The sequence below is a fragment of the Hyla sarda genome, chromosome 8 (genome assembly GCF_029499605.1).
Source record: "Hyla sarda isolate aHylSar1 chromosome 8, aHylSar1.hap1, whole genome shotgun sequence".
Taxonomy (NCBI): Eukaryota; Metazoa; Chordata; class Amphibia; order Anura; family Hylidae; genus Hyla; species Hyla sarda.
This window is the reverse complement of record NC_079196.1, coordinates 185,702,219-185,725,633: the sequence shown is the minus strand read 5'-3', so window position 1 is coordinate 185,725,633 and position 23,415 is coordinate 185,702,219. Positions and strand designations below refer to the sequence as shown.

General features: G+C 43.7%; 1 protein-coding gene across 1 annotated transcript in view; it reads right to left on the bottom strand.

Moving 5' to 3' along the window:
- The window catches only part of TECPR1 (tectonin beta-propeller repeat containing 1), a 118,792-nt gene that overhangs the window by 28,246 nt on the left and 67,131 nt on the right, over positions 1-23,415 (bottom strand). The window contains 5 exon segments of the mRNA XM_056536469.1: positions 2,953-3,045; positions 5,576-5,711; positions 6,949-7,123; positions 14,306-14,362; positions 20,170-20,249. Of these exon segments, the coding sequence (XP_056392444.1) occupies positions 2,953-3,045; positions 5,576-5,711; positions 6,949-7,123; positions 14,306-14,362; positions 20,170-20,249 (541 nt within the window).

The following is a 23,415-nucleotide window of genomic DNA, read 5'->3' as shown; positions in this document are numbered from 1 at the left end:
TTTATTGTCCTGTTACAGTGGGAAGGCTACCCCTATTTTAGCTTCTTAGATGCTGCTGAGTGTAAAGAGGGGGCAAGGGAGATATTAGATTTTACAGCAGACATATGAGAATATTTGGAATTAAAGGGGTGCGACGGAGAGAAACCTTTTTTTTAAATAAACTGGTGCCTGAAATTTATACAGATTCATAAATGACTTCTATTTTTTTTTTAAATGAATCCTTCCAGTACTTATCAGCTGCTGTATGCTTCAGAGGAAGTTGTGTAGTTATTTCCAGTCTTACTACAGTGCTCTCTGCTGACACCTCTGTCCATGTCAGGAACTGTCCAGAGAAGGAGGAAATCCTGCTCTGGACAGTTGCTGACAAGGACAGAGGTGGCAGCAGAGAGCACTGTGGTCAGAATGGAAAGAACTACACGACTTCCTCTAGAGCATACAGCAACTAATAAGTAAAATAGAAGTAATTAACAAAAATGGCTAACTTTCTGGCAGTAGTTGATCTAAAACTATTTTTTCCCTTCAAAGTACCTCTTTAAAGCGCAACTGTCATAATTTTTTAACCCCCCAGACTACTATAATGTTGTTCCTGATGACCATAAAGTGACTGCAGCCATACCTTTATCGCTGCCCTTCCTTCTTTTATAACTTATAAAATCCTTTTATTCATCGGTCAGGTACAGTCTGATAGGCGTGGCTTGGGGTTCGCAAAGCCCCGCCTCCACCACGCCTATCCTCTCTTTCAGCGCTGGGACTGCTGTGTAGTAAGACACAGAGGTCCACAGCGCATGCGCCCCTCCCGTCCGGCTCTGATATTCTACAAAAAACAATGCCGTTGTTGTCCTCTTCAGCTCCCGGCGACCAGGCAGTGCAGATACTAGAGGCAGAGAGCTTGTTCGTTCACTGCCTATAGTACAGCACATGCGCACTGAGCGCATAGACGGCGGGAGGGAGGGAGCGCTCTGTCAATTCAGGGCAGCGGTGCACATGTCTGAGAGGGGTGCATGCGCACTGGATTTGTTGTGGACCGCTGTGTCTTACTACACAGCGGTCCCAGTGCTGAAAGAGAGGATAGGCGTGGTGGAGGCGGGTTTTGCAAACCTCAAGCCACGCCTATCCGACTGTGCCTGACCGCTGAATAAAAGGATTTTATAAGTTATAAAAGAAGGAAGAGCAGCGATAAAGATATGGCTGCAGTCACTTTATGGTCATCAGGAACAACATTATAGTAGACTGGGGGGTTACAAAATGATGACAGTTGCGCTTTAAACTTTTCCCCCCAAACTTGCCCAGAATGCAGAGGTGCATTTTTTATGTCCTATGCAGCTCTGCTTTTGCTCCTCCCTCAGCTCTCCGAAGATGCAGCTTAGGAGAAGGCAGAGCAGGGCAGTGCTATGAGTACATACCTCCCTCAGCTTATTGTGCAGCAGCTCCTAGGGTGTTCATGTCAGGAGGGACGTAGAAATGCACAGTGGTGTTCATGTCAGCGTTCATGAACACCCTCTGAGCTACTGTACAATGATTGCTGACATGAACACCTCTGTGCATTTCTACATCCCTCCTTAAATGAACACCCTCTGAGCTGCTGTACAAAAAACGCTGCTCGGAGCTGAGGGAGGTGTTCAGTCCTCTCCGCTTACCACGGCAGCTGTTACACTGCCCTGCTCTGCCTTCCCTTCGGCTTAATCTGCCGCAGTCTTCGGAAAGCTGGGAAGGAGCAAATGCAGAGATGCATAGGACACAAAAAAGCACCTTACACCAGCATTAAAAAAACAAAAAACAAACTGAACTTACCTTCAGCTGCTCCCACGGTGCCTCCAGTATCCTTGCTCCTCACCTCCGACCCGCTCTTCTTCCTGCTTCTTGTGGTCTATACATCACACTCCAGCTCAGCTAATCCCTAGCCGCAGCAATATCCCACCTCGGCCGATGAGAGGCTGAGCGGCAGTGTGATGTATTGAGCCCCGGTCTTCTTTCTAGTGCCAGGGCTCAATACGTCAGACTGCCGGTCAGCCACTCACTGGAAGATGGGGTGATGAGCTGCAGTGTGATGAGTCAAATACAAAAAGCAGGAAAAGGACCGCAGTGGAGGATGGGAGTGGGATACTGGGGGAGCGGTGGGAGGTAAGTTCAGTTTGTCTTCTTGAATGCCGGCAGTTTATAATAAAAGTTATATCCTGGAGTACCCTTTTAACTTTTTTCACTGTAGAAATTTAAAGTGGCTCAATAGGATATATGAGATAAATGTTTAATTTATGGTTCCCCACTAATATCAAGAATTAGAGGTACGATGTTCCCTCTTTGATGCACTCGGATGTTACTATATCTCCCAGTCACTGTAATGGGAAAAGCTCCACCGGAGAAGTAAGACCTGGCAGTAGAACCTTCCACCGATCCTGGCATTTATGGCTCATCCTTTTAATATTATATCTTACCGCACACAGCCCAACTCCTTGCTAGTTTGTTTTATAGGACAAAAAGTGGACCAGTCAGGACCAACATAGTTGTGGTCATTTATCCCACCATATGATCACAGGTTTGGTTAGAAGTCATGCACTATATACAGCAGTGAACTGCAACTTTTGGTCCTCCAGGTGTTGTGAAGGTTCTAGCATGTCAAGACGGTCTGCAGCTTTCATAACATGCTGAGACTTTTGGTTTCACAACAGGTGGAAAACCACAAGTTGCAACCGCATGGTGTGCGTCACCAGTACTTAACTACGGGCATGCTGACTTAAAGGACAAATACTACTTATTGAGGTCTAGATTACAGCCAGCTGTTCAATTCTCAATACATTTTGCAGAGTCCATTGAATAGGACATTTCTATTTTAAGCCTCGTCTTTATCAGCTGGTTGCACAACGGAACGTCTAATACACCACTGTATTTTAATACTGACACTTGTATAACTCCAGCCCAGTATGGGAGGCATAAGGCCGGCGTGGCACAACTTACCATTCTCATCCACGGCAAACACGGACGTCTGTCCTACGGAGACCTGGAGCAGCTTCTGCTTTGGTGGAGAGGGTATGTGATACCAGCAGTCTCCTAAATCCCAAGAAAAGGCAGGTATCATTCATAATAATAACAAAGGGCATGTTAAATGGGGACTGGCCGCTGATACTTTATACACTAAAATGAACTGTTGACTGCAGTGGTCTCATAACTATGGACCTCCATTTGTTGCAAAACTGCAACTCTCAGCATGCCCGGACAGCCGTTGGCTGTCCGGGCATGCTGGGAGTTGCAGTTTTGCAACAGCTGGAGGTCCGTCGTTTGGAAACCACTGACCTATAGTCATTATAAGCCCCAAGGTGAATGCAATCCAGCTTTCTGACAATCCTGAACATCAACACATCCTAGTCATGCAGCAATATGGATGCAGCTGGATGTGACGATACATAATAGTCGCATTTGGGGCCACCCATCGTAGCAATGGAGAGCAACTGTTGGCTGTCCGGGCATGCTGGGAGTGGCAGTTTTGCAACAGCCGGAGGTCCGTCGTTTGGAAACCACTGACATATAGTCATTATAAGCCCCAAGGTGAATGCCATCGAGCTTTCTCAACACATCCTAGTCATGCAGCAATACGGATGCAGCTGGATGTGACGATACATAATAGTCGCATTTGGGGCCACCAATCGTAGCAATGGAGAGCAACCGTTGGCTGTCCGGACATGCTGGGAGTTGCAGATTTGCAACAGTTGGAGGTCCATCGTTTGGAGACCACTGATCTATAGTCATTATAAGCCCCAAGGTGAATGCCATCCAGCCTTCTGACAATCCTGAACATCAACACATCCTAGTCATGCAGCAATACAGATGCAGCTGGATGTGACGATACATAATAGTCGCATTTGGGGCCACCCATCGTAGCAATGGAGAGTAGCCAATGGCTGTCCGGGCATGCTGGGAGTTGCAGTTTTGCAACAGTTGGAGGTCCATAGTTTGGAGACCACTGACCTATTGTCATTATAAGCCCCAAGGTGAATGCCATCCAGCTTTCTGACAGTCCTGAACATCAACACATCCTAGTCATGCAGCAATACGGATGTAGTTGGAAGTGACGATACATAATAGTCGCATTTGGGGCCACCCATCGTAGCAATGGAGAGCAGTCAAGGATTGTATTTACTGGCCCAGCCTCCTCTAGATATTATTGTGAAAGCAAAGCATTTGTCCTGAGATATATTTTCAATCCAGATTATCGGTTTCAAAGTGTTGGTGGAATATCCTAACTTTATTGTTTGCCATTGTCATATATACATATTTGCCTTTCTATTAAAGCTGCTAGAAGGTCACCTCTGATATAAGACTGCTATTTACCCAGTGCTTCACAGTGGGCCGTTCCTGTACTGTCACGTGTTAGCCAAGCAGCCTCAGGCAATCCACAATATGAGGCAGGAAACAATGTTCCAGTGTACATAGCATTAAGATTTGCTGCTAACTCGTCTTGTGTCAAATTGTTTTTTGGTCATGATACAATGATGGCTTGTTTCTCCAAGTCTTTTTCTAAATTATATGTGACTGTATCTCCTCTCAGGTCTGGCAGAAAGGGTTAAGTGCAAGAACACCACACAGTTTCTCTCTGATGTTTTTTTTTTTATAGTTATGGGTCCCCTCATCTGTGGGGCCCCTCAGCAGGCACACAGGGTACATAAATGTTTTCACATCTGCAGGCTCCAGCTCTAATTTGAGAAGTCCATAAGTCAGTGGGTGGAGATTACCTGCTATGATGGCTCCCATATACTGCACACACCCAGTTAAGGTTTCTGTTTCCCTATCTATATACACCCTCAAAGGCAGCAGCAACATAAAGGACAATATAGAGCAGTACTGAGCATTATAAGCTGTGAATTCAACACTGGGGTGAGATCTAGTAGTCAAACTAAGGCTATATTCACACAGCGGAATGTCTGTGTTTCAGTTTTGCAGATTCCGCCTGAAACGTGTATGGAATTTGAGCTGAATTTATGCTGAATTTCTTGAGCTGAACACAAAAATTCCAGGCGGAATTTGGAGTCCCACTGTGTTAAATGGGAATATGCTGTGGAATTCCACAAAAAGAATTGACATGTTCATTCTTTTTGCAAAACACAGAATGCTGAATTTTCACAGCAGAAGTTCTGCAGCGGAAAATCTGCTGAGTGAATGGGACAGCAGACCCTCTCTTCTCTCTTCAAAGACTTCTATGAGCAGACCGTAACATGATCCCTCAGTGAGCTGCTAGTCTATCTAGTAAAAACAAAAGGGATTTGATCTGTTTTTCAGAGAAAATGATCAGTTTAGAAACGGGGGGCAGATAAGGAGCCTGATATGGAGAGAAAGAAGGATTTTTCTTTGACATCTGTCATACATGATTAATGCAATGTTTCTACAAATAACAGTGACCATTTAAATCTTGTCCATATTTTAGAAAAACTATATTAAAAGTGTATAGCTGTGATAGCTTTAGTTTCTAGGAAAGCTGAGTGGCAACCAGTATGTTCATAGGGGCTCTCATCCAGTTTCCTAGCACCTATAATGTCAAATCTATCTAGATTCTGCATATTTGGCACAGAATACAAAAATTACATACCTGCTGGTTGACTGGAGGACACTGAACCACGGTAAAAGGCTGATCCATCCTGTGCTATAGCCCACACCTGATGGCATCCTCCCACTGACAGAGAAATGAATGGCTGATCTGTGCCAACATGAAGCCATGAAGATCCCTACAAGGCAAAATATAGTTTAAGCCTGTTCCAATAATTTAAGGTTTGGTCATATTGTTCTCCAGCATTGACTAACATTTACCTTCCTCCATTAGGGCACAGTTATGCTTAGTGTCTCCAGCTCAGGTGCACTGTCTAATAGGAGTCTGAGGTAGTCTGGACTCTGAAATCCACCCTACTGAAGGGGTAGATGGGGGACTGGGAGGATTTAGACTGGTTTGTTAGTGTCCAGGGAGATAGAAGCATGGTAAGTAGGTTTCTTTAAATGCAATGAGATGCTGGTTTAGTAAATTGTCCAATATCTCCTCTATGAATCAGTGGATGAAGAAACAAAGAAGGCGACACTCACCATACAAGGATTCTTTATTCACACTGCTGCGGCAGCCCCGTCCTCCACCACGGCTCCCCCTGCCTGTAACCTGCTTTCTGTCACCGAAGTGTGAATAACAAATCCCTGTATGGTGAGTGTCGCCTTCTTTGTTTCTTCATGCGCTAGTTATTTATCTCATGTCAGGCTGAGCACCACCGCTACAGGCTTGTTTGGTCTCTCCACGCTTATTTTCGTATGTGTCGGCTTAATTTCTCCACTGCACCCATTTGTCTCCTCTGTGAATGCTAGCTAAGCAACTGACTATAAAGGAATTATGGAGGCTGGCAATGAAGTAGAGACTGAGCCAAAATAAATCGGTGTGGCCAACTGGTAATAAAGGATAAAAGAAAAGAAAAAGGATGACTGGGATTTTTTCACAAGCGCATTGCTCATCCTCCAGGCTGAAGTTTTAGAGAAATTTTACCATTAGTGGTTCAGTGGGGTATTCTGATGTATTTGTTTGACTGTTGCTGTCACAAAGCTGAGTGGTGCCAACTAAAAGCCAAAGGGGCTGCTTATACTGGAAAAGCAAGTCGTGTACATGCTTATCCATTGCAGCAGAAGCATGTAGGCACCATCTTTCTCTACATGGCAAAAAGGATACCCACTATAGAAGAACAGGTCTAAACTGCACATGTGCGTCTTCTCCATGCAAAAAAACTAAAAAAAATATATAATTTTATCAAACAAGTAGAAACATCTGATATAATGAAGTTTTTTGGAACGGGGATCTATTTCAGACACTATATTTAATCACATACAACTTTAAACTTTGCAAAAAATAAGTAGATAGGGATAAATCTGAAAGGACACCAATTCACAGAATGGAAATAGCAAAATAATCATTGATTTATCTTGTAATCTTACAGAAGGAGTCTTTACTGTGACATCCAGCCGGCAGAGAACGACCCCCTTGTTGCTGATGGCCCAGAGAGCAATGAATTCATCATCCTTGATTATTCTTCCTGGAAATATGGAGACCTCCCTTAACAAAATGGGGGGGACCTCCAACCACGGTCCACTTGTCACGATTTTGCATTTTCTATATAAAAAAACACTTATCAGTGAAATGGCAATATAAACTCTAACACACTGGTTAGCAAGCTTAGGACGCAGCAACCCAACATGATACCACAGTTTATATATTGAAACAACTGAAAATCCTTCCCATCACTTGCATGCGGTAACATCAGGTTTTAGTAGATAATATCAGAAATATTTTAGGATGTTCTCTTGTAATAGGAGTTGGACTGCAGTGATAGGGCTGAAATTATCATAAGGCATCTACAATAAATCTGGTAGGGTTTGGTGGTGTTTGCACATACCGTATATTCTCGAGTATAAGCAGAGTTTTTCAGCAGTTTTTCGTGCCGAAAACGTCCCCCTCAGCTTATACTTGAGTGATGGGGGGGGAAATTGCAGGCATACCAGTGGGGGTGGTGAGGGGATGGGCCGGGCCGTCCATCATCGCCTATCTATGCTGCAGGGACCGTCGACTTCCAGTGGGGAGGGTGAGCCGGTCCGGGCCATCCATCTTGACCGAGAGGCCCTCTTCTCTGCTGCGGGCTGGCCCTGGACTAGTGACGCTGCATTGACGCCACCGTGCAGGGACGTCCGTGCGCAGCAGACGTCCGTGACGTCAGGATCGTCCCTACGCGGCCGCGTCAATGCAGCGTCACTAGTCCAGGGCCAGCCCGCAGCAGAGAAGAGGGCCTCTCGGTCAAGATGGATGAATCGGCTCACCCTCCCCACTAGAAGTCGGACGGTCCCTGCAGTGACGTTGGACGGCTGCTAGGGAAGGACCAATAGAGCTGCAACTGGGGAGGTGAGTAGACAACAAGAGAGGGGGGTCTGGATGATGACAGGGGGGTATGAAGGGGATCTGGATAATGATATGGGGGGCAAGGGGGATCTGTATATCTGTATGATGGGGGATGAGGGGGGTCTGGATGATGACAGGGGGGTATGAGGGGGATCTGGATAATGATATGGGGGCAAGGGGGATCTGTATGATGTGGGGATGAGGGGGGTCTGGATGATGACAGGAGGGATGAGGGGGATCTTGATAATGACAGGAGGGATGAGGGGGGGGGGGGGTCTGGATGATGACATTGGGAGTTGGGATGATGACAGAGGAGGGCGGGATGATGACCGGGGGGGAATGATGATGGGGGGGGGGGGGATGAAATATTTCCCACCCTAGGCTTATACTCGAGTCAATAGGTTTTCCTGGGTTTTTGGGGTGAAATTAGGGGCCTCTGCTTATATTCGGAACGGCTAATACTCGAGTATATACTGTATTTTGAGCAAAAAAGAATTTGAGAAATACTACGCCTATACATATAGGGGATAATTTCTTTCTGACCTGTTCCATTCTTTGCTGGTAAATGATTGAACGGGGCCTATGTTAGCCAAGAGAGTGGGGTTTAAGAATATTATTGCAAATTGAGCAGGGGGGGGGCTCCTGCTGAAGTCAGTTGTCTTACAGTCAGTTACAGGACAATGAAAATTAACATAGCTGAGCTCCTGAACACAAGATTTCTTCATATTTTTCTGAGTTTTAAAAGGGTTATCCTGGCTAAAAGCTATTTATGACCTATCCCGATACTGGAGGGGTGCCCAGAACCCCTGCAGATCGTTTGCCAGATCTGAGGTTGGCATACATAGTGAACAGAGCCAGAAGTAGATAGCCCCATATTTTATGTAGTAGCTGTGCTGAATTACTCCCATTGTAGTGAATTGAAGCTCAGCTGTAGTAACTCAGCACGGCCACTACACAGAGAGTGGGGCTGTTTGCTTCCAGCTCTGTCCTCTGGTGATGCAGCTACAGTAAACAGATGACTGGCAGCGTGCAAGGAGTTGGCACCCCACCGATCTGATATTGATGATCTATTATGATAACAATTTAGCAACGAATATAGATCATAAATTCCCTTTAAAGGGGTATTCTCCTGCTAGACATCTTATTTCCTATCCAAAGGATAGTGGATAAGTAGTCTGATCGCGGGGGTACCACTGCTAGAGCACCCGGCGTTCTCGCGTAGCACCCGGTGGCAGTGGTCGTGACATCACGACCACGCCCCCTCCATTCATGTCTATGGGGGGGGGGGGGTGTGAACTGACATGCCCCTCCCATAGACATGAATGGAGAGGTGTGGCGTGATGTAACGAGGGACTTGGCTGTGATGTCACGATCACGGCCTCAGGCTCCGAGCATTCTAAACAAAATGTTCAGAAAGCAGGAGCACCGGAGTACCCCTTTAAATGAAGAACCAAACTAAATAAAAGGAAATAATTGGAAGGGATAAATATAAAGGGAAAAAGAGCTGAGACTGATTATTATTACACCTTTTCTATATTAAGTGTTCCTATGAAAAAAGGCTCCACTGATTGATTGACAACTTCTCCTATCTGAGTTTTTATACACGTAGAGCTGTCATTCATGGGCGCATGTATACAGTTTCTTACATGGAAATACTAAATCAAACCATAGAAAGGGGTGGGGGTACTGTCCTCTTTTTTTGTGGGCACTATAGGGGACTTGAGAGAGCCTCTATTACAACAAAGACATAACTTTAAGGGAACCTGTTATATTTAAAATGCAGTTCAATCTGCAGGTATCATGTTATAGATGAGGAGATGCTGAGCAGATTTATATATAGCTTGTGTGGAACAATTAAAACATACTGGAGGAGATTTATCATTGTTGTCTTTAATAAGTTTTCAAAGCAATTTATTTTTTGCTTTGGTTTTGCCTACATGTTTATCATACCATCATACATACTAAACAATAAATCACTTCAGAACAACATTTTGTATGAGTTCTCCTCTGCGACTTTTTGCAAAAGTCGTAGTTGCGCCAAAAATTGGCAACTTTTTGAAAGTGCTTTCCAAAGGCAGTTTTGTAAGCCAGGTCTGGGCTGGTGTAAGTTTGCAGTGTTTTGGAGGGTTTTGAGACTTTTAGGGTGACATTTGCACTTGACAAATTTTTTACCACTGCAAAGTAAATACTGAAATTGATTTTTAAAAGGTTGTTTGCAGGTTTCTGCTTACTGCAAAAAGTCTCAAAAAAAGTGCTTAGGTGCATGTGCAATATGTTAAGCGCCCAGTGTAGGCAAAAAAAAGCTCTAAATTCAATGATAAATCTCCCTTATTCAAATTCTGGGTTTCAGAATCCAGTGTGTGGTCCTTATCCGTGACTGACAGCTCTCTCTCTCAAGACTCTCATACTGGGAAGGGTGTTACAAATTAGGACCACCCACTGGACTCCAAAAACCAGAACAAGTAGAGATTTACAATAAATGACAGAATTTTTGTTATTCATTTTTTTTTCATTATTTATAAAAAATATTTTTACATTTTCCATCAATAAAAGGTACAATGCGTATGTCAATGCTGTAACATATGCAGCAAAGTACAACATGTGAGTAAGGATTCGGGCATGTGAAAATTGCCTACATCTGGGTTTAGTGGAAAGGACACAGCAAAAAAGTCCAAGGACCACAACAGAGCCCGAAGAAGGGTGGGAAACCAATCACCTGGTTGTAAGACTAGAGACAATTAACAAATCAAAATAGCAAACTATGTGTGGTAGGTAGCCACTTTACTGCATGCAGTAGTGGGGAAGAAGTAGCACTGTTCACTCAGGGGTGTGGAAATTTGGAAAAAAAACTACTTGTCCAAGGGACTAAAGCGGAACACAATCTACTTGTCCCTCAAGAAAATCCACTTGTCCTGGTAGATGAAATCATTTCAACCAAAATAGTACGATCCACCCACTAGACCACCAGGGATGGATATAAGATCCCTTTATACACTGCTGTCAACTTAGACAGCCGCAATCTAATGGTTTAATAGCGGCCACAGCGATCACAGCATGCCAGGATATTAGCGGCGGGAGAGCTGTAGCTAGCTCCTTTTACACCCGAGGCAAGCCCCCCTCCCCCCCATCTGACCCCTATAACTCCAATGTCTCCATATACAGGGATGTATGAGGGTAATCTTATGCGCCGGGATCTATAGTTTTTATCGGAACCATTTATTATCAGAACTTTTATTAGGAAAGGGGCTTATTCACATATATACGCACTTTTTAAAATATTTTAATCACTATTTTTCAGTCTCAATAGGGACTTATACACAGATTCTTTTGATTGGATAACAGTGAACGCCGCTGTGTTTATGTGCTGCATTTTATTTACTCTAATTTATGTGTCACAAAATGCTGTAAGTTGCATTTAGATAGTAGATAACTACAACACCCAGCATGCGGTGATACAGCCTATGGTTGTGTGGGTGTTGCAGCATGTTGCACTGTATAGTAGTACAGTTAAGGTTATTGTGTAACATGCTGGGAGTTGTAGTTTTGTTCCATGTCAGCTGCAGAGCCATAGGCTGTGTCAAGGAATACTGGGAATTACAGTTAGTAACTACAACACCCAGCATGCCCTGATACAGCCTATGGCTATGCAGCTGACCCGAACCAAAACTACAACTCCCAGCATGTTGCACTTTATAGTTCTACAGTTTAGGTTACGGTGCAACATGCTGGGAGTTGTAGTTTTGGTTCGGGCGTGAGTTTGCGTGCATCCGTGGGGCTCTTGGTCGGTGGGTGAGTATGAAGGGTGTAATTCTGGGGTGCAATTTAGTGCGGGTGGCCAGAAACCACTAAAAATAAATAAAAAAAATTTGCACAACTGGCAGCAGCACTTGTCAGTCCGCCCCTGTACAACACATACATACATACATACACACATCATACATACACATATACATACACCCGCCACTGCCCCCTATATTATACAGTATATACATACATCATGCATAGACACATCATACATACATACACCGGCCACTGCCCCCTATATTATACAGTATATACATACATAGACACATCATACATACACCGGCCACTGCCCCCTATATTATACAGTGTATATATACATAGACACATCATACATACATACACTGGCCACTGCCCCCTATATTATACAGTATATACATACATAGACACATCATACATACATACACTGGCCACTGCCCCCTATATTATACAGTATATACATACATCATACATAGACACATCATACATACATACACTGGCCAATGACCCCTTTATTATACAGTATATACATACATCATAAATACATACACCGGCCACTGCCCCCTATATTATACATTACATACATACATCATACATACAGACACATCATACATACACCGGCCGCTGCCCCCATCATACATTACATACACACATACACAGACATCATACACACACAGACATCATACACACATCACACATACACTCAAACCATACATATACACCATACATATGGACACATCATACATACACCCGCCGCTGCCCCCCCATCATACATTACATACACACATACACAGACATCATACACACATCACACATACACTCAAACCATACATATGCACCATACATATACACCATACATATGCACACATCATACATACACCCGCCGCTGATACACCCCCCCTAATTATACATTACATACATATACAACCACCCTTCCCGCCGCCTGCATGCTCGGCCTCCTCACCTGAGCTTCACACTCACTTGCTTCTACATTACACAAGAAGAAGGGGGAGAGCGAGGACGAACACAGCTCGGTACACAGCTCCTCCCCTCCCCCACACACAGCTCCATCCCCCTCCCCCTGCTCTGTCTCCCCAGGACCTCATCTACCACGGGGAGGCTGCAAGTTTGCACGGGGAAAACACAGAGCAGGGGGGAGGGGAGAGAGGACGTCCGTGCAGAGCTCCTTCACCTCCATAATGACTGCTCTGTGTGAGGAGGACAGACAGCACTGCACGGGGCTGAGGATTTCTGTGTGTGAAGGAGGACAGACTGGGGCACAGGGTGGGTTCTCTGAGTAGCGGCCCCCGGCTACTGAAATCAGCTGGGGGCCGCCGCCCCCTCCATACACTCTGAGCGCCGGTGTGAGGTGAGATTTCTGAAGTCGATCCGGCCCTGCTAGCCCAATACAGGGCTAAATCTATGAAAAATGCACCTGCCCGGAGCCCAAAACTACTTGTCCCGGGCGATAGGATTCCCACATCCCTGTCACTGCACTTAAACAAGACAAGAACATCCAGGTGGAGAAGGGATCCAAAAAACAAGGAAAAACATAAAAAAAAAATAAAAAAAACATGAGAAGACAAAAGATATATATAGAACTAGGGGAATCACAAGAAAAAAACAGAAGAGCCTCAAAATCCCCATCCGCTCCAAACCCACTGACATCAGTCTACTCCGAGACAGAGGTCTGCTATCAGTATAGTCATCCCGGGAGGACCATACCAAAAGAAGGACCAGACCAGAAAAACCAGATGGAGAAGGGATCAGAAAAACAGGGGGAAAAGGCCAACAAATACCAAGAGAAGCAAAACAATGGATAAAAGACACATATAGAACTAGGGGAATCACAAGAAAAAGAAATGAGAAGGCCTCCAAAATTACCACCCGCTTCTAACCTACCGGCATCAGTCTACTTCCTCGACGGAGGTCTGCTATCAATATAGTCATCTCAGGAGGACCATACCAGAAGGAAACAGTCCACCCCATCATCAGCACAGGCCTGTCAAATTCTCCATACGCCTAATATCCCTTTACTTCCACCAGACATTCGGCTGCAGTTAGGATATGGAGGAGCAATCTGGAAGACGGCTTACTAAGAGTTTTTAAAGGAATATTTAACAAATAGGTGGCAAGATCTAAAGGAATCCAGACATCAAGGAGGTCAAGGACTAGGGACTGAGAAAATACAGAATTTTTAGTTTTACTAAAGTATTAGGTTTTACAGAATTTGTCTCCAAAAATCTGAAAATGAATCTCGGCAACACAGCTCAGTTCCTCCTGCTCTATAACATGCTCCCAGTAGATTGTATTGCATTTTCTTGGTGATGGGTTCTCTTTAATTCATAACACTGTATTCTTTATATATGCAGCTTTTTATGAGATCTAAATACAGGAAAGTGTCTAGAAAAATATGAATTACAGACAAATCTGTGTCTGCTCTATGGCATTTTTTGAGGTCATCTGATACGCTGGTATCACGAAAACAATTACTCTTCTAGATAACCTCAATCCAGCAGTGTGTTTCCGTTTCTGCAGCGTACAGGTCTGTGTTATGAACAAATAAGCGGTATGTACTGATACTTTCTTAGAACATAAATGTTAGGTTTGGAGCACATTTACCTGGCCCAGCGTCTTCGTCTCACAAAATCTTTAATGGTCTTGTTGCCGTGATAAGACCTGTAAAGAGAAATATACAGTTTGTGTTTTTATAAGATGCCCAATACAGCCTGCATGCTATAGTGCACTGTATATGTTGACCAGGCTCATTGTTTCGTTTAATATTTCTTATGCCAATTTCAACAAACACTCTGTTCTCTAAAGGACATTCAGTTCTGTTAGATGCCCTCTTCAGGTTCACCTTAATAACTCTAGGAGAGATTAAATTCACATCAATGGTTCCTGCTATATCAATGCGTATGAATTTGGAGGAAGACAGAGTAAGGGCAAGGAGACATATCAATGTCCCCTAGAGATGAGAACTGGTTTGGATATACCACTAAAGCTTTGCCGGGCATAAACAAGCTCCACCCGGCTATAGATTAACATCTATGCACACGTCAGCTTCTTGTTCCCTGCCGGTCGGCACTCTCATCCATTGAAGACTTTACTATTTACTCATATCAGACCACTTTGACTTATCCCCTGCTAAACAGTCAGGTAGCAGCTGCCCAGACCAGCCATACCATGTAGGCTTTAACAATAAATCCCTTTATAAATTCACATTGTGGATCTAACACATTCACGTTGTGGCTCTGACTACTGATTATTTGCAACAAAGGGAAACAGGTGAAAAAGGGAAAACCTCAATCATAAATCAACAGTACAAGTGATGAGAAATTCTGTAATATATCTAATTATAGAAAAATATATATTTTTCTACTTATCAAGTTCTCTTCTCCTATCCTGTCTCCTAAACTAGTCACTAAGGCTAGGTTCAGACTACGGAATCTCCAGGCAGAAAATTTCCACCCGGAGAATCCGAGTGCAGCCAGCTAGGACCACGCGGACACTGCAGTCTCCAAAAGACTCCAATGTGTTGCGCGTGGATTTCCACCTGAAGAAAGAGCAATGCCATTCTTCAGGCGGAAATTTCCAAGCAGATTTTCCATTCACAAATTCCGAAGTGTGAATTTGTGAGCGGAAACTCATTCACTGCACTATACATTCCGTAGTCTGAACCTAGCCTAACTCTTAAAGGAGTACTCTAGTGCAGAGTACTCCTGCTCCGTCCTGCGCAGGCTGTAAAATAAATGAAAATAAACCATCTCTCACATTCCTGGGTTCCCGCAGAGCACCACTACAGCTGATCGGTCCTCCGGTCCATCCTCTTCATACTTCCGTGTGTAACGAAGCGTCACATGGCGCTCAGCCTACTATGGGCCGATGCAGAACATCGCGGCGGCCGGCGATAGGCTGAGCGCCATGTGATGCTTCGTTACACACGGAAGTATGAAGAGGATGGACCGGAATACCGATCAGCTGTAGTGGCACTCCGCAGGAACCCAGGAATGTGAGAGATGGTTTATTTTCAATTATTTTGCAGCCCAGGCAGGACGGAGCAGGAATACTCTGCACCAGAGTACTCCTTTAAGTCCTTTCTAAAATCAGTCTTTAGAGAAGCAGAGATCAAGGTGGATTATCAGCACCCTTAGAGGGTTATTGCTCCTGCCCATAGAAGTCTATGAAGAGAGGAGGGGGAGGTAGGGGCAGTTATTATGTCTCACCCCAATGCTGCATCCACAGTAGAAGTGTTCAGTACTGCTATATAATGGAAATGGAGAGTACTAAACACATAAATGTCTTCTTTTGATTTGTTCCATTGTTTGGAGCAGCAGAATGACACGGATAGAGTCTGACGGGGCACTCAGAGGCTACGACCGTTTCATGCTTAATGACGCACTTCTTCCGGCCTCAGTGTCATCCTGCTGTCCAAACAATAGAAAGAAGCTAAAAAAAGACATTCATTTGGTTAGTGCTCTCCCTATACCTTTCCAATGTTATATATGCTATTGGCTTGTGCTGAGAGGATTAAGCACCTGTTAGTGTAGTACACACAGCTTGCCTCGGCCGCTGCTCCACTCCATCTGACTTAGCTATATTTAGTCAGTGTCCTGAGTCAGTGCCCTCCTCCCTGTTCTTCTATTATATGCTGCTGCTATATAATGTCCTCCATGCAGCTGCTGCTTCTGACTATGTAAGGAGAAGACGGGAAGTGGGATTTCCTCTTTTCTCTGCATACAGGAGCATATAGAAGACATCATAGCAGCCTGTCTCCATCCACTCAGAGAAAACTGACAATTAGAGATGGAGACTGCAGAGGGTAAAACTACTGAAAATGCAGAATACACATCATAAAATGTTTATATGAAATGATATTTCTGATTTGTGCACCTAAGCACAATATGTACTTTCAGGAAACTTTTCAAGAAACGCTTTTGTGTCTACATGAGGAGTTGCAGTTGCCCTACTATATAACATGCATGTGGAATTTTTCAGCAGTTTTCCCCTGTACAGGCTAGACCTAAGTTAGTGAGTGGAGCCTAACATAACATCTATGTTGTCTCCCATAGAGTAAGTTCACACCACAGAATCTCTGTCTTGAGAAATTCTGGGCAAGACATTTTGTTAAATTGTCCTCTGACGAAATCCATTGGCGCTAGGACCAAGCAGACCTGCAGTCTCAGACTGGTGTGAAAGGGTCATCCAAAGACCTATTCACCCCTGTGTTAAAGGGGTACTCTGGTGGAAAACATTTTTTTAAATCAACTGGTGCCAGAAAGTTAAACAGATTTGTAAATGACTTCTATATAAAAATCTTAATACTTCGTGTACTTATCAGTTGCTGTACGCTCCAGAGGAAGTTCTTTTCTTTTTGAATTTATTTCCTATCTGACTGCAGTACTCTCTGCAGACAGTAGTGAGAACATACCCATACACTGTACACACCTAGAAGAGGAGATCCCAATTCTCAATTCCTAAGGCTATGTTCACATGTCGGACTGTCCACCCTGAAAATTTCCTGATGGACATTCTGCAGATAGCGGATGCCAGCAGAACATGATTGAGCTAGGACTGTTCAGAAATGCAACGTTTCATAGACAGCAATGTATTTCCTAGCGGAATATGCAAAAAGAATAGAGATGTTTATTCTTTTTGCAGAGTCTGGAATCAGGATTTCTGAGGCAGAAACATATCCTGTGGAAATGCTGCAGTTTGCACAATGTAGAAGAAACCCACTGAAATCTATTTTTCTTTTTTGCATGATTCTGCATGGACATCCCACTGTGTGAACATGGCCTAAAAAGCAAAGCAGGCTCTGGAGGATATTATAGAGTAGTACATTTAAGAGTAGTGAAAGCTGTTAATAAAGCACTGGGTGACATATAACATTTGCTAAATCCTCTCTGCGCTGGTGCCTTCCCCTGTCTCTTCCCAGCCATTCCCTTTTCCCTCTCCATAGACTTCTATGTGCAGCTGTAATGTTTAATGAACTGATCTGTTCAATGAGAAGTTTGGGAAAGAAGGTTGGACAAGAAAAGAACCTTATATGTGGAGAAAGAGGCATTTTTCTCTGATAAGACATATTAGAAAGTTTCTTACATTCAGTTGAACTACTGATTTAGTTTGTTGAAAGATCATTATCTATTTAATGACATGTCTGAATTTCCAAACCATATAATGCTGTATGCTCCCTGCTTCAAACCACCTATATCTAAAGCTATCAGCTTATATCACAAAGACAACAATAACCATGACACATCATTTTGTCTTGACAGAACTGATGTATAGTATAACAGTTATATTTTTCTAATTCAGTAAGAGGCTCCACTGCTACTACTTAGTCCCTCATATTTTACTTTTAGTGAGATAAAGGAAATCTATCATGAGTTTCACCTGCACTGACCTGTCAGTACAAACAGGTAGTGCAGGTGACACTGATGACAACCTGGTCCCGTTCCGTCCTGTAGTTCTCCGGCTATCTTATTCGGTATCTTCCGCTCCGGGCCCGACATGGAGCATGGGCTGAGCTTCGTGACATTACTGCTGCTGTACCCAAAAGAGAACAGCAGCGGTGACATCACTAAGCTCCGCCCATGTTCCAAGTCTGGCCCGGTGCAGAAGATACTGAAGAGGATAGCCGGAGAACTACAGGACGGAATGGGACCAGGTTTCGTTGTCCTCAGTGTCACCTGCACTACCTGTCTATACCGACAGGTTAGCGCAGGTGACACTGATGAAAGATTTCTTTTAAGTATTGTTTTACAATTATATTCTAAGGAAAACTTAGATAAACACAATTTTCCATATTAACTATGCACAAGGGGGTCCTTCAGATTCTATAATATTGTATACTATTATTACATAAAAAAAATAATGGCATGGTTAGGTTAATTTACATGAACTTAATATTTAACCAAAAATCCATTTTGGTATCTGTATAAATATCCTATTCATGAACAGGCATAGATCACTGCTTGTCATTAACAGCAAGAGAATTAGAAACGTTATTAGAATCATCATCATCATTGGTTAGTATATTGATGCCAACAAACACAGGTCACAAAGCTGCTGACATCAAGGGGATTCTTGACCGACAGGACAAGTGTTGCAAAGCCCTATGTTAAGTGTGAGATCAGTGAAGAACATGGTGGCCAAGCAGATGATCCTCTCTTTGAGGACATTTTACCTCTTGCTCCAAGTTAATGGGAAGCCACCAACTGCTCTAAGCAACTGCAATATTTTCTTCTTTTCACTTCTGTAGATGTATCAACAAATTCAATCAAATATCAAACAGAATATGTGTTTCTTTGTTTTGCTTTTTCTCCAATTATTATAATTATTATAGCAGGTTACTGCTTGTAGTTGTGACCCAAAATAACTTGTTGGGACCCAGATGCATTGTTCTATATTACTGTCATTTGTCGCTTGAACGATATAAACAGAAAATCAATATTCTGCAGCAAATGATGAGGATAGAGCTACATCTAGCTAGAATATATCATTAAAGTGTAACTCTAATGATGCTCCAGGAGCAGGATATCTGTTGAAATCTCTTAGCAACTTCGTAGTAGCGTAAGACTACAGCGTTCACAATATGATTTTATCTGAGGTCCCATGGACTTGCATGGGACCAAAGCCAAATCCGTATCCTGATCGTTGTAGTTTTAGGCTACAAAGTTGCCGGGAGATTTAAACAGATATTCTGGCACCAGACCAGCATGGGAGTTACACTTCGTGAAAAAAAGCAAAAATGCAGAGATTCCCTAACTTTAAGATGGCCATATTGGGTGGGGGCAGAAGGATCGAACATGTTGGATTACAAATGACCAATCCTTTTGTTCTTGGGGAGAATACTTAATAAAGAAGTCTGGCAGTAGCTTTCTCCCTCCCCTCTCTACTGAGAACACATGCATGTGCGGCTGAGTGTGCTGTTATATGTATATATAGTATGTATTTATAGCTGTTGGCTATGTGAATGGCCCCTTGACACTAATTTAATGTGCACTGTCTCAATATACAAACATCGGGCATTCAATATTTTGTGAAATGATCCAATGTTTGTGAGAAAATGGCCTCTCAACGTACTAGGATCTAAGGAGATCACTGAGACCTACCTTAAAGGGGTACTCTACTGCCCCAGCGTCCGGATCTTTTAGTTCCGAACACTGGGTGCGGTCTGGGGGGGGGGGGGGGGGTCGTGATGTCATGGCCACACCCCTCGTGACGTGATGTCACGCCCCCTCAAAGCAAGTCGTCATGCCTCCTCCCATAAACTTGCATTGAGGGGTGTGACGTCATGTCATGAGGGGCGTGGCCATGATGTCACGACTCCCGCAGCCCGCACCCAGCATTCGGAACTAAATGTTCTTTTAATGACTTTTAAATCATGTAATTATGTATTAATATTATTTAATAAAATAGCAGTGACTACATGCATGGCATCACAAAAGTCTGCTTTGTTAAGGCAGAGCTGCAGTACTTACGCTGGGAAGTCTCCTGCGTACTGCCACCCATCTTTATCAGTTCCTCTAGATACATTAAAGTCTATGAACCAGTCAGAGACCTGTGGACCAAAGGGAAAAAACTGTCACATTAACAATAGGGTTGAACCCATTACTTACATGACATGGAAGTATTGTATGAGGTACCTTACTGAAGTGGTGAATGATCCTCATGCAGACAGAACAGCGAACCCCCTTTTTGTTCTTGAGATACAGGGGTTTTATTATTTGGTTGAATATCTGCCGTTTTTTTTTTTTTTTTTTTAAATAGTTTTAATGTGATAGGCTCAATGGGGGAGATGTATCATTTCCAGTGTATAATAGAAGTTTTTTACCCCCTCTGCCTGTTGTGTAAATTTGGCGCAGCTGCATAAAATGTATCATTCTTGTGCAGCTACTTTCTTGAATTGCGTTTAAATTTCGAATTCTCCTCAGAGCACAAATTTACACCGCAGCTCTATTTAGTAGGAGCTTTGTCTGCAGCGTATCTGCACCTAAACAGTAAGTGTGTCCTCGTTATTAGTTTTAGAATTTTTTTTCTTCATTATGTAGAGTTTTAATCTCACAATAATACCACTTTTTGCACCCAATTATAACACATCAATTATACCAATGTCCTTATTCTTTATTTAACATCTGTGACACCCCTGTGCAAATCACCTCAAATGTACATGGTGCACTCTACCTTATGGGCCTTGTTGTGCGCCCGCAGAGCACTTTGCGCCCACATATGTGGTATCTCCGTACTCTGGCTAAATTGTGTCCCAAAAAATGGGGATCTTTTTTCCCATTTACCTCTTGTGAAAATGTAAAGTATGCGGCAACACCTGCATGTCAGTGTAAATAATTTTATTTTTATGCACTAACATGCTGGTGTAGACTCCAACTGTTCCTTTTCATAATGGGTAAAAGGAGAAAAAGCCCCCCAAAATTTGTAAGGCAATTTCTCCCGAGTACGGCGATACCCCATATGTGACCCTAAACTGTTGCCTTGAAATACGACAGGTCTCCAAAGTGAGAGACCGCAATGCGCATTTGAGGCCTAAATTAGGGTTTTGCATAGGGGTGGACATAGGGGTATTCTATGCCAGTGTTTCCCAAACAGGGTGCCTCCAGCTGTTGCAAAACTCCCAACATGCCTGGACAGTCAATGGCTGTTCGGCAATACTGGGAGTTGTTGTTTTGCAACAGCTGGAGGCTCCATTTTGAAAACAGTGCCGTACCAGACGTTGTTCATATTTATTGGGGAGGGGAGGGGGGCTGTGTAGCGGTATGTGTATATATAGTGTTTTTTACTTATTTTATTTAAGTGTAGTGTTTTTAGGGTACAGTCACACGGGCGGGGGTTCACAGCGAGTTTGCTGCATCTCAATCTTGCAGCACTCCCTGTAAACCTCCGCCCTTGTGAGTGTACCCTGTCCATTCACATTGGGGGGGGGGGAAACATCCAGCTGTTGCAAAACTACAACTCCGAGCATGCCCTTTGGCTGTCCGTGCATGCTGGGAGTTGTAGTTTTGCAACAGCTGGAGGCACACTGGTTGCGAAACACGGAAACAGACTCAGTGTTTCGCAACCAGTGTGCCTTCAGCTGTTGCAAAAACTTCAAATCTCAGCATGCAGTGACAGCAGAAGGACATGCTGGAACTTGTAGTTATTCAACAGCTGGAGGCATACTGCTACAACTCCCAGCATGCCCTTTGGCAGTCCGTGCATGCTGAGGGTTGTAATTATGCAACAGCTGAAGGCACACTGGTTGCAAAACACTTGAAAGTTTTTTACTTAACTTAGTGTTTGCAAACCAGTGTGCCTCCAGCTGTTGCACAACTTCAATTCCCAGCATGCATGGTCTGTCAGAGGCACAGCTGGAGGCACACGGGTTGGGAAAAAGAGTTAGGAAACGAACAATGTTTCCCAACTAGTGTGCCTCCAGCTGTTGCAAAACTATAATTCCCAGCATGGCCAAACATGCTGGAAGTTGTATTTCGGCAATATCTAAAGGGTCAGATGTTGACGAAATACAACTCCCAGCATGCTTGGGCAGTCTGGGCATGCTGGGAGTAGTAGTTTTGCAACAGCTGGAGGTCCACAGTTTGTAGACCACTGTAAAATGGTTTCCAATTTGTGGTCTTCCAGATGTTACAGAACTACAACTCCCAGCATGCCTCGACAGAGTGGGCATGCTGAGATTTGTAATTTTGGAACATCTGGAAGAGCACAGATTGGAGACCATTATAAAGTGGACTCCAAACTGTGGCCCTCCAGATGTTGCAAAACTACAACTCCCAGCATGCCCAGAAAGCCAAAGGCTGTCTGGGCATGCTGGGAGTTGCAGTTTTGAAACTCCCAGAGGCAGCAGTGAGATCGCTTTACGGCGATCTCACTGCTGCCAATGAAGATGCCGCCCTGCTGCTGCAAACTCCCCGCTGGGACGCACAACCTCCGGGACCGCCTGGAGGATGCCGCTCGCACCGGGACCGCTCGGGACACCGCATGGCCGGGTAAGTGACGCCGGGGGACAGGTAGGGACACTTAGCAGAGCGGTGTGTGTCCCGATCCCCGTGATCCGGACTCACACACCGCACTGCTAAGTATTCTCATAGCGAAACGCTGCTATCAGCTAGTCAGATTTGACTAGCTGATAGCAGCGATCGCTGGGGGGGAACGAAACCCCCCGTGGTCACATGGTAAGATGGCTGGCTATCAGTGATAGCCACCATCTTACCGGGCGCTGGGGAAAAGTATAACGGAAAGTAGTAAATTTTAAAAATATAAGATAAATGATCTACAATGTTAAGTGGATTACAAAGCTATTTTAATGTGACGGAGCTTGTTCAATGATAAATAAGCTATCAAACATTTCCTATGTAAATGTATTAAATTGTTGGATCATAAAATAACAATATCCAAGTGATCTAATGAATAACTGAACTGTAAACAAATATTCTATATGCAAATTATTTTAAAAGTGCTTTGGAATAACCAAGGAGTAAAAAGCAATATAAAGCAACCAAATGAGGAATTGAGATAGGAAAGTTAAAACATTCTGGTGGTTCCTTAGAACTTTCCTTCAGAAATAGAAAGGATTTTGCGACGTGCAGTTAAAGTTGGCTTATATTTATGGGGGAAAAGACGCACTTGCGTCAAAATTTTTGGTGCAAAGGAAAAGTGCGCAGTTAATAAATCCATGTGTACTATAGATGTCACTCCAAGGTACCCTGATTCAGCCA